Raw genomic sequence first — 9869 nt, 5'->3', positions numbered from 1 at the left:
GTAGGTATTGTGATATAAACCGAGTCCGTTCTACAGTTTCTCATTAGACTGAATGAATAACCGGCTCTAAATGTAGGTATTGTGATATAAACCGAGTCCGTTCTACAGTTTCTCATTAGACTGAATGAATAACCGGCTCTAAATGTAGGTATTGTGATATAAACCGAGTCCGTTCTACAGTTTCTCATTAGACTGAATGAATAACCGGCTCTAAATGTAGGTATTGTGATATAAACCGAGTCCGTTCTACAGTTTCTCATTAGGCTGAATGAATAACCGGCTCTAAATGTAGGTATTGTGATATAAACCGAGTCCGTTCTACAGTTTCTCATTAGGCTGAATGAATAACCGGCTCTAAATGTAGGTATTGTGATATAAACCGAGTCCGTTCTACAGTTTCTCATTAGGCTGAATGAATAACCGACTCTAAATGTAGGTATTGTGATATAAACCGAGTCCGTTCTACAGTTTCTCATTAGGCTGAATGAATAACCGACTCTAAATGTAGGTATTGTGATATAAACCGAGTCTGTTCTACAGTTTCTCATTAGACTGAATGAATAACCGGCTCTAAATGTAGGTATTGTGATATAAACCGAGTCTGTTCTACAGTTTCTCATTAGACCGAATGAATAACCGACTCTAAATGTAGGTATTGTGATATAAACCGAGTCCGTTCTACAGTTTCTCATTAGACTGAATGAATAACCGGCTCTAAATGTAGGTATTGTGATATAAACCGAGTCCGTTCTACAGTTTCTCATTAGACTGAATGAATAACCGGCTCTAAATGTAGGTATTGTGATATAAACCGAGTCCGTTCTACAGTTTCTCATTAGACTGAATGAATAACCGGCTCTAAATGTAGGTATTGTGATATAAACCGAGTCCGTTCTACAGTTTCTCATTAGACTGAATGAATAACCGGCTCTAAATGTAGGTATTGTGATATAAACCGAGTCCGTTCTACAGTTTCTCATTAGACTGAATGAATAACCGACTCTAAATGTAGGTATTGTGATATAAACCGAGTCCGTTCTACAGTTTCTCATTAGACTGAATGAATAACCGGCTCTAAATGTAGGTATTGTGATATAAACCGAGTCCGTTCTACAGTTTCTCATTAGACTGAATGAATAACCGGCTCTAAATGTAGGTATTGTGATATAAACCGAGTCCGTTCTACAGTTTCTCATTAGACTGAATGAATAACCGGCTCTAAATGTAGGTATTGTGATATAAACCGAGTCCGTTCTACAGTTTCTCATTAGACTGAATGAATAACCGGCTCTAAATGTAGGTATTGTGATATAAACCGAGTCCGTTCTACAGTTTCTCATTAGGCTGAATGAATAACCGACTCTAAATGTAGGTATTGTGATATAAACCGAGTCCGTTCTACAGTTTCTCATTAGACTGAATGAATAACCGGCTCTAAATGTAGGTATTGTGATATAAACCGAGTCCGTTCTACAGTTTCTCATTAGGCTGAATGAATAACCGGCTCTAAATGTAGGTATTGTGATATAAACCGAGTCCGTTCTACAGTTTCTCATTAGGCTGAATGAATAACCGGCTCTAAATGTAGGTATTGTGATATAAACCGAGTCCGTTCTACAGTTTCTCATTAGGCTGAATGAATAACCGGCTCTAAATGTAGGTATTGTGATATAAACCGAGTCCGTTCTACAGTTTCTCATTAGGCTGAATGAATAACCGGCTCTAAATGTAGGTATTGTGATATAAACCGAGTCCGTTCTACAGTTTCTCATTAGGCTGAATGAATAACCGACTCTAAATGTAGGTATTGTGATATAAACCGAGTCCGTTCTACAGTTTCTCATTAGGCTGAATGAATAACCGACTCTAAATGTAGGTATTGTGATATAAACCGAGTCCGTTCTACAGTTTCTCATTAGACTGAATGAATAACCGACTCTAAATGTAGGTATTGTGATATAAACCGAGTCCGTTCTACAGTTTCTCATTAGACTGAATGAATAACCGACTCTAAATGTAGGTATTGTGATATAAACCGAGTCCGTTCTACAGTTTCTCATTAGACTGAATGAATAACCGACTCTAAATGTAGGTATTGTGATATAAACCGAGTCCGTTCTACAGTTTCTCATTAGACTGAATGAATAACCGGCTCTAAATGTAGGTATTGTGATATAAACCGAGTCCGTTCTACAGTTTCTCATTAGGCTGAATGAATAACCGACTCTAAATGTAGGTATTGTGATATAAACCGAGTCCGTTCTACAGTTTCTCATTAGGCTGAATGAATAACCGACTCTAAATGTAGGTATTGTGATATAAACCGAGTCCGTTCTACAGTTTCTCATTAGGCTGAATGAATAACCGGCTCTAAATGTAGGTATTGTGATATAAACCGAGTCCGTTCTACAGTTTCTCATTAGTCTGAATGAATAACCGACTCTAAATGTAGGTATTGTGATATAAACCGAGTCCGTTCTACAGTTTCTCATTAGGCTGAATGAATAACCGGCTCTAAATGTAGGTATTGTGATATAAACCGAGTCCGTTCTACAGTTTCTCATTAGGCTGAATGAATAACCGACTCTAAATGTAGGTATTGTGATATAAACCGAGTCCGTTCTACAGTTTCTCATTAGACTGAATGAATAACCGACTCTAAATGTAGGTATTGTGATATAAACCGAGTCCGTTCTACAGTTTCTCATTAGGCTGAATGAATAACCGACTCTAAATGTAGGTATTGTGATATAAACCGAGTCCGTTCTACAGTTTCTCATTAGGCTGAATGAATAACCGACTCTAAATGTAGGTATTGTGATATAAACCGAGTCCGTTCTACAGTTTCTCATTAGGCTGAATGAATAACCGGCTCTAAATGTAGGTATTGTGATATAAACCGAGTCCGTTCTACAGTTTCTCATTAGGCTGAATGAATAACCGACTCTAAATGTAGGTATTGTGATATAAACCGAGTCCGTTCTACAGTTTCTCATTAGGCTGAATGAATAACCGGCTCTAAATGTAGGTATTGTGATATAAACCGAGTCCGTTCTACAGTTTCTCATTAGGCTGAATGAATAACCGACTCTAAATGTAGGTATTGTGATATAAACCGAGTCCGTTCTACAGTTTCTCATTAGGCTGAATGAATAACCGACTCTAAATGTAGGTATTGTGATATAAACCGAGTCCGTTCTACAGTTTCTCATTAGACTGAATGAATAACCGGCTCTAAATGTAGGTATTGTGATATAAACCGAGTCCGTTCTACAGTTTCTCATTAGACTGAATGAATAACCGACTCTAAATGTAGGTATTGTGATATAAACCGAGTCCGTTCTACAGTTTCTCATTAGGCTGAATGAATAACCGGCTCTAAATGTAGGTATTGTGATATAAACCGAGTCCGTTCTACAGTTTCTCATTAGACTGAATGAATAACCGGCTCTAAATGTAGGTATTGTGATATAAACCGAGTCCGTTCTACAGTTTCTCATTAGGCTGAATGAATAACCGGCTCTAAATGTAGGTATTGTGATATAAACCGAGTCCGTTCTACAGTTTCTCATTAGGCTGAATGAATAACCGGCTCTAAATGTAGGTATTGTGATATAAACCGAGTCCGTTCTACAGTTTCTCATTAGGCTGAATGAATAACCGACTCTAAATGTAGGTATTGTGATATAAACCGAGTCCGTTCTACAGTTTCTCATTAGGCTGAATGAATAACCGGCTCTAAATGTAGGTATTGTGATATAGTCTGAGTGGGCAGAGCCTGAACAGAGCCAGCCTTTCCGCTCTTTAGAGCGACTCTCAGTTTGTCAACAGCTTAAAAATCTTTTCATAGAGCAAAACAGCTTCGCCAACAACATCCATGTGTTCCTCGTTCTTTCGTACAAAAACATTAACGTTCGGTCGTTATGGTAACACGGTGAACATACATCAGACACGAACAGCCCCAATAATCCTTGGGGCAATCACTAAATAATAATAATTGTAATAATAATAATAATAATAATAATAATAAACAGCTGTAATGATCATTTTTTCACTCTTCTCTTCTCACACCATCATGCATCTCACACCTCATAAAAAAAGCCCCAGTGAGCTTCACTCCTCCGGGGACTGATATAATCTTTTTAAAGGTTCTTTATAATCACATATTATTAATATATTAAAGACTACTGTAGTATGTACAAAGTGTATAAATCTATCAGTTAATACATTAAATAAATTTCCAAGATTTCTTGTTTTCTTTTTTAGGGAGGGGGATAAACAAACGCATTTACAGAATGGTGGATTAAACTTTCTCTTCTTTTTTTATTTGACTCTTTTTTTAATGTGTTTGTCAGCTTATTAACACCCCCAGACTTAGAGAGCGCGTATCTGTGTGTGTATATAGTTTGTTCTGATAAACACCCTCCGGCCTGCAGAACCCAGCCTGGAGAACCGCAGCGTTCTCAGTGGGAGCTGGCGGTGAATGAAGCGAACGAGAAGAAGCTCCAGACGCTGCTGTAACTCGTCTGGCACCAACGTGCTAAAAACCCCTCCGCCCTGCAGATATCACGGCTCCTCTGAAGCACTTACCGGAGCCTGACACCAGGGGGCGCCGCGTTCACGAAAGCGATCCAAAAGGGAGGAAACGAACAGGATAAAACTGCTGAGATCTGCAGAACGTCCTTAAAAATAGAGCTCAGACAGACTGTAAATATAGTCTATGTATTAATGCTCTTGTTAATATAAGATGCAGATATATAGATTGCTATAATATAATTATCTCTTATAATAACTCATCGTTTCAGAATGCCCCCCCACCCCATTTTAAGAACATTCGTAAACACAGCTTAAGTTCACAAATATCTTCTTTCCTCTTTTAATTATCATCATGAATGTTTAATTATCAATAAAATATAATATCCTGTCTCTTATGATTACAGCAGCAGATACATGTTAAGCAAGTTGTAGCTTCTCAAGTTCATTTTGACACTAAACCGGGAAAACTCCAAGTGATGGTACACTCTCGGAAAAGATGGTTCTCCAAGGGTTCTTCGGTGAAGACAATGGTCCATGGACACTCAAAGAACTTAAATGGTTCTCTGCATGGTAAAATGTTTCCTCAGGTTGATGGAGAATCTATCTATGAGGTTCTAAATGGAAACTTTTTGAAAATGTAGCACCAAAAATTGATCTGCTATTGGTACAATACCAAGTCTGTGACGTATTCATGAAAACATTTTCAACACCATCAAGCTGAAGGACCATTAAGGCGTGCAAGTGGTTCTTTGAGCGTTCACGGTTCTATACAGAACCATCGTCTTTACCCTTGAAGAACCACCTCATTCTAAGAGTGTAGAGTAAAAAAAACAAGCATAAAATTTGGAAATGTGGCCCCTGTGGAACGAGTGAGGCGATCACGCACTACGTTTAGCACTGTTCTGTTTCTTAGGACGCTTTCGTGAATCCGGCTCCAGAGCCCCCGGCCCCCCGGGCCCCCTCCCTCTCTGGTGCTCTCTTATTCTGGGCTGTTTGTGATCAGACCCGGTTCTGTTCGGCGTGCGCTGCTCACTCTCACAATATATACCTGTTACGCTGCAAACAGAGCGAGAAAATACATCACTCCACATTTCTGTTCACTGAAGAGGCTGAATACTGATGTGTGTCCTTGTGTGTCCAGCAGGGGGCAAACAAGCGCACGTGTGCAACTCCACAGCGAACGAAAACATCCAGGAAACGTCTAATCACCAGCAGACAGCAGGCGCCGGGCAGAGAGAGAGGGGGGAAGAAGGGAGGGAGTAAAAGGGAAAGGAGGGAGGAGGAGGAGGATTATCGTCTGAGGCCAGCAGGGCCTCTCTCAGAGGGGCCCCTCCATCCTCCCGCCTTTCACCTCCACGAAGAAGCACAATGGCTGCAATGTTCTGGACGAAGTTCTCGTCGTGGCCTTTTCGGACCCGTTTTTCTCAACCATTTCATTTTTCTCGTATTAAAGTTGAAAATCCTAGTTTTCCGCTGTGGCTGGTGAGTGTTTTAGGGGTCATTTTGGCTCCTTTGGGGCTCTTAATCAGTTTATTCTGTTTCCCAACTGCCCCACGGTTTCTTCAGTCCAGTCCAGGAGCGAAAACAGAAAGAAAAAACAAAAGTTCTTCTTCTCCTCTTCTCTAATAAGCAGCCTATTAGCAAAACTATAAATTAAAACACGTACAAAGGTTTTAAATACTGTCTAAGAATGGGCAACGACACAACACAACATAAAATATCTGTTTAAAGTGATGTTAAATTATAAAAGAGATATTAAAGTCTTTTAAACGTAAAAAATGAACACGCAAGCCCGTCCTTGCTGTCCGGAGGGGCTGATTCTGCTTGCGTCTGGGACTCTGTGATGGGGGAGGTGACGGGGATGGGTGTGTGTGTGGGGGTGTGTTCCGTGTATGACGTGTGTGTGTGTTTAGCTGGCCATGGTCTCCTGCACCATGGAGGACAGCGTGGAGCTGGTCTTGCTGGTGGTCCGGATGATCTGCTGCTGCAGCTGAGTGATCATGAGCTCCAGCTTCTCTCGCGCCTCGCGCTCCCGTCGCAACTCGTCCTGCAGCTCCTGACGCTCGGCCTCGGCGCGCTCCAGACGACACCGCAGCTCGCACAGCTGAGAAAGTGACACAGAAACAGAGACGGTTTACCAATCCTCCTCCAGAACATCCACCTGCATCTAACAAGCCCCCTTTCTGCTCACGCTACTGCATCTGATCCACCAATCAAAAGGAAGGCTGATGATGGAAAACAGTGGAAAATCTGGAATAATGAGTTTTCTTTGGGGACTATTTTGCCGCACAGCGCCCTGCATGTCTCCCTCCACCATGAATGGAGTTGAAGTTCTCTAAACTCTCATAAAACAGCGTCTCAGTCATCAGGCAGTGAATTCAGAACCAGTTCATGTAGGAACTTTCTGTAGGAGCTTTTAGAGGGACGTCTGGTTCCCATCACCACCACTGGGAACGGTTCTGACTCGGTGAGTTTATCTAGAACACAGCGTTTCACACCAAACTGCTCAGAACTAAAGCTTTAAGGTTCCCCAGACTCACTGGCACTGGAAGAAATCCAACCAAAACAAGGATAACGCCTCTAAAAAGAGTTCAGAGAAAGAATTCCTAAATGCTATTTTAAACAACAACCAAAGAAAAGTGGGGCAGGGAAGCTCTCCAAGATAGACAGAGGAGACTAAACGCACAGAGATAAAGCTCTGTAATCTGAACTGGTCTGCAGAAGGAGCTATCTGTGGCTCTGTATCTCTACGCCCACACCCCCTGAACTCAAACACGTCAGCCTGCCGAAGATGATCCGGCTCCAGCTAAGGCCGACGGACGATAGCATCAGCTTCGCCTCTCATCTGCGCCGAACATCTGCATGAATGACTGAGCATCTCATGCTTTATGTTAGCATGTTATCGGAGGACCTTCAGACGTTTGCGTCCCGGTCTGTGTCCGTTCTAGGGGCTGCAGGACTTCAGATGGTTTAGAGTCAGTTATGTGATGCCACGAGTCGACACCGACTAAGCGCTGATGACGTCATCAGTAAAACCCCTCCTGCTTTGCAGGAAGCGACTGTATAAATCCGACTTTAAAAACCTGTCTCAAAGCCGAACTCCACAGAGACTCCATAGAGCGTTTCGGTGATTGCTTGATTCCTCGGTCACTTCCTAACTGTGTTGGTAGTTAATCTAACCTGTAAAGCCTTCAGTCCAGCCGCTGGAGCCCTAACCAATGGGAGAGCAGCTCAGCTGCACCTGCTTAGGCACTGCACAGAAAATACGGACATCATTTTCTGTTGGGCATCTCAAGATTTGAAACCTTTGTTTCCTTCCACTAAAAGTGAAATAAGAGCATTAATAATGTTACTTCACTAAAAATCACCGTATGTAAGTATGTAGTGGACAAAAGGAGGTTCATGTAGGGGCTGCATGACTTCAGATGTTTTAAAAAGTCTATTTTAAAATGTCTAATAAAGCCAAAATCTACAGAATGGAGTGTGACGTGCTCTTTCCAATGAGCCCTCGATCACGTTCCAAGTCCCCAGGGAATCAGAGAGACAAACCCCGGAATCTTGCAATCGTGTATCCGACTTCGGCGCACCCTCGGCGGCCTGGCCGAGACACTTGCCTGCGGCAGAGGCCCGGAGAGCCAGAGAAATTTAGCGCCGTAACTTGGTGAAAATGAGAGTAAATGACTTCACATTGAACAAGATTACAGGGCCTTACACCTCCTCTCCAACCACAACTGGAAAAACCGCAGATAATGACGTTCGAGGTCTGTTCTTTGAAGCTTTGTAGATCGGCGGAGAGATGTTAGAATGAAGAAAAGTCCACAGGTCAGCAGAGCGTGACGTGCTCCTTTCTAACGAGCCTTGGATCTCTTTGCTAGCCTTCAGTAAACCAGAGATGTGGATCTTGAATTCAGGCCATGTTGTTAGCGGCATAATGACATCAAGATTAAAGCATCACTGCCAAGTCTGTGGAACCTCAAGCTCATTCATTATAATATTACACATTTTCTCGTTGGGAATACGATATTCAAATGCTGCTCGTGTAAAAATTCGGACACTCATAGTGAAAACGGTGCCCGTCAGTAGTGAAAGACCCTGCTAACTGCACTGGCGCTGAGACGGAGGCTACCCCCCCTCCGTTTAACACGCTGACTCTCAGCGCCGAACACCGAGGACCGACTCGAGTCGGCGGTCTGTGTGCGGATGTACCTGCGCGGTGTACTGCTGCTCCTGCTCTTTAGGTTTACAGGTGCAGCCCTGCTGTCGGAGCTGCTCCAGTCTGCGCTCCAGCTCCCTCTGCTCCTGACGCACCTCCCCCAGCTTCTGAGCATGCTCAGTGTGAACGGCCTCCAGCTCACTCTGCAGCTCGCTGTGCTCAACCGACAGCTGCCTCAGCTGGGCTGCCTCGCCACCTCGCACCACCTCCAACTCCTACATACAGAGAGAGAGAGAGAGAGAGAGAGAGGGAGAGAGCGAGAGAGAGCGAGAGAGAGCGAGAGCGAGAGAGAGCGAGAGAGAGCGAGAGAGAGCGAGAGAGAGCGAGAGAGAGCGAGAGAGAGCGAGAGCGAGAGAGAGAGAGAGCGCGAGAGCGAGAGAGAGAGAGAGAGAGAGAGAGAGAGAGAGAGAGAGAGAGAGAGCGAGAGAGCGCGAGAGCGAGAGAGCGAGAGAGAGGTGGGGGTTTACTCAACATGCTATTGTTACATCAGTGATGTTGTGGGAATATCAGAATTATATCATCAGACAGAAGCTTAGATTTGGCCTATATTTCAAAATATAATGATCTATTTATTGAACTCTAGAAGAGCAGAACGTTCCGGCATGTTACTGCGTTTGCAGCCCAACAGGAAAAAAAAAAAAAAGTTACATTTCTCTGTAAGTCTTTTTCTCAATGTATACATTTCATGACTGCTTATGTATCAGCATCAGAAGACACGTGCATGAATAATGAGCTATCCAGAATCCCCACATTCCCACAGGTGTCCACTAACTAAGACAGGTGAGGTGCAGGTGAGGAGAGGCAGGATGTGTAGGTGTGTGAAGTGGGGCAGGTTCGTCAGGTGAAGTGAGGTAGATGAGGTATGAGGTGTGAGTGGTGAGATGAGGTGAACCGTGACAGGTGAGGTGGTTTAGTGTGTTTGCAGCAGCCGTAGATGCGGTGTGGTACATAAGGTAAAATACAGGAGAAGTGGGAGAGATTTGGTGGTTGTGGTGAGGTAGATGAGGTATGGGGTGCAGCAGGTGAGATGAGGTGTGGTAGGTGAGGTGCGAGGTGTGACGGGTGAAGGTAAGTGTGGTAGGCGAGATGAGGTGAGGTCTAGTAGGAGGAATCTGGCGAG

General features: G+C 43.3%; 1 protein-coding gene across 2 annotated transcripts in view; it reads right to left on the bottom strand.

Annotated features, from left to right (window-relative positions):
- Positions 1 to 4299: 4299 nt before the first annotated feature.
- The window catches only part of skila (SKI-like proto-oncogene a), a 40700-nt gene continuing 35130 nt past the window's right edge, over positions 4300 to 9869 (bottom strand). For both annotated transcript variants that reach the window (XM_017725483.2, XM_017725484.2), the window contains exons 8-9: positions 8743 to 8964; positions 4300 to 6640 (exon numbers count right to left, since the gene is read on the bottom strand). In XM_017725483.2, the coding sequence (XP_017580972.1) occupies positions 6446 to 6640; positions 8743 to 8964 (417 nt within the window). In that variant the 3' untranslated portion in view covers positions 4300 to 6445. The remainder of the gene's footprint in view (positions 6641 to 8742; positions 8965 to 9869) is intronic.

The sequence above is a fragment of the Pygocentrus nattereri genome, chromosome 2 (genome assembly GCF_015220715.1).
Source record: "Pygocentrus nattereri isolate fPygNat1 chromosome 2, fPygNat1.pri, whole genome shotgun sequence".
NCBI classification, from domain to species: Eukaryota; Metazoa; Chordata; class Actinopteri; order Characiformes; family Serrasalmidae; genus Pygocentrus; species Pygocentrus nattereri.
The sequence above is the reverse complement of the archived record's forward strand: the minus strand, read 5'-3'. Positions and strand labels throughout refer to the sequence as shown.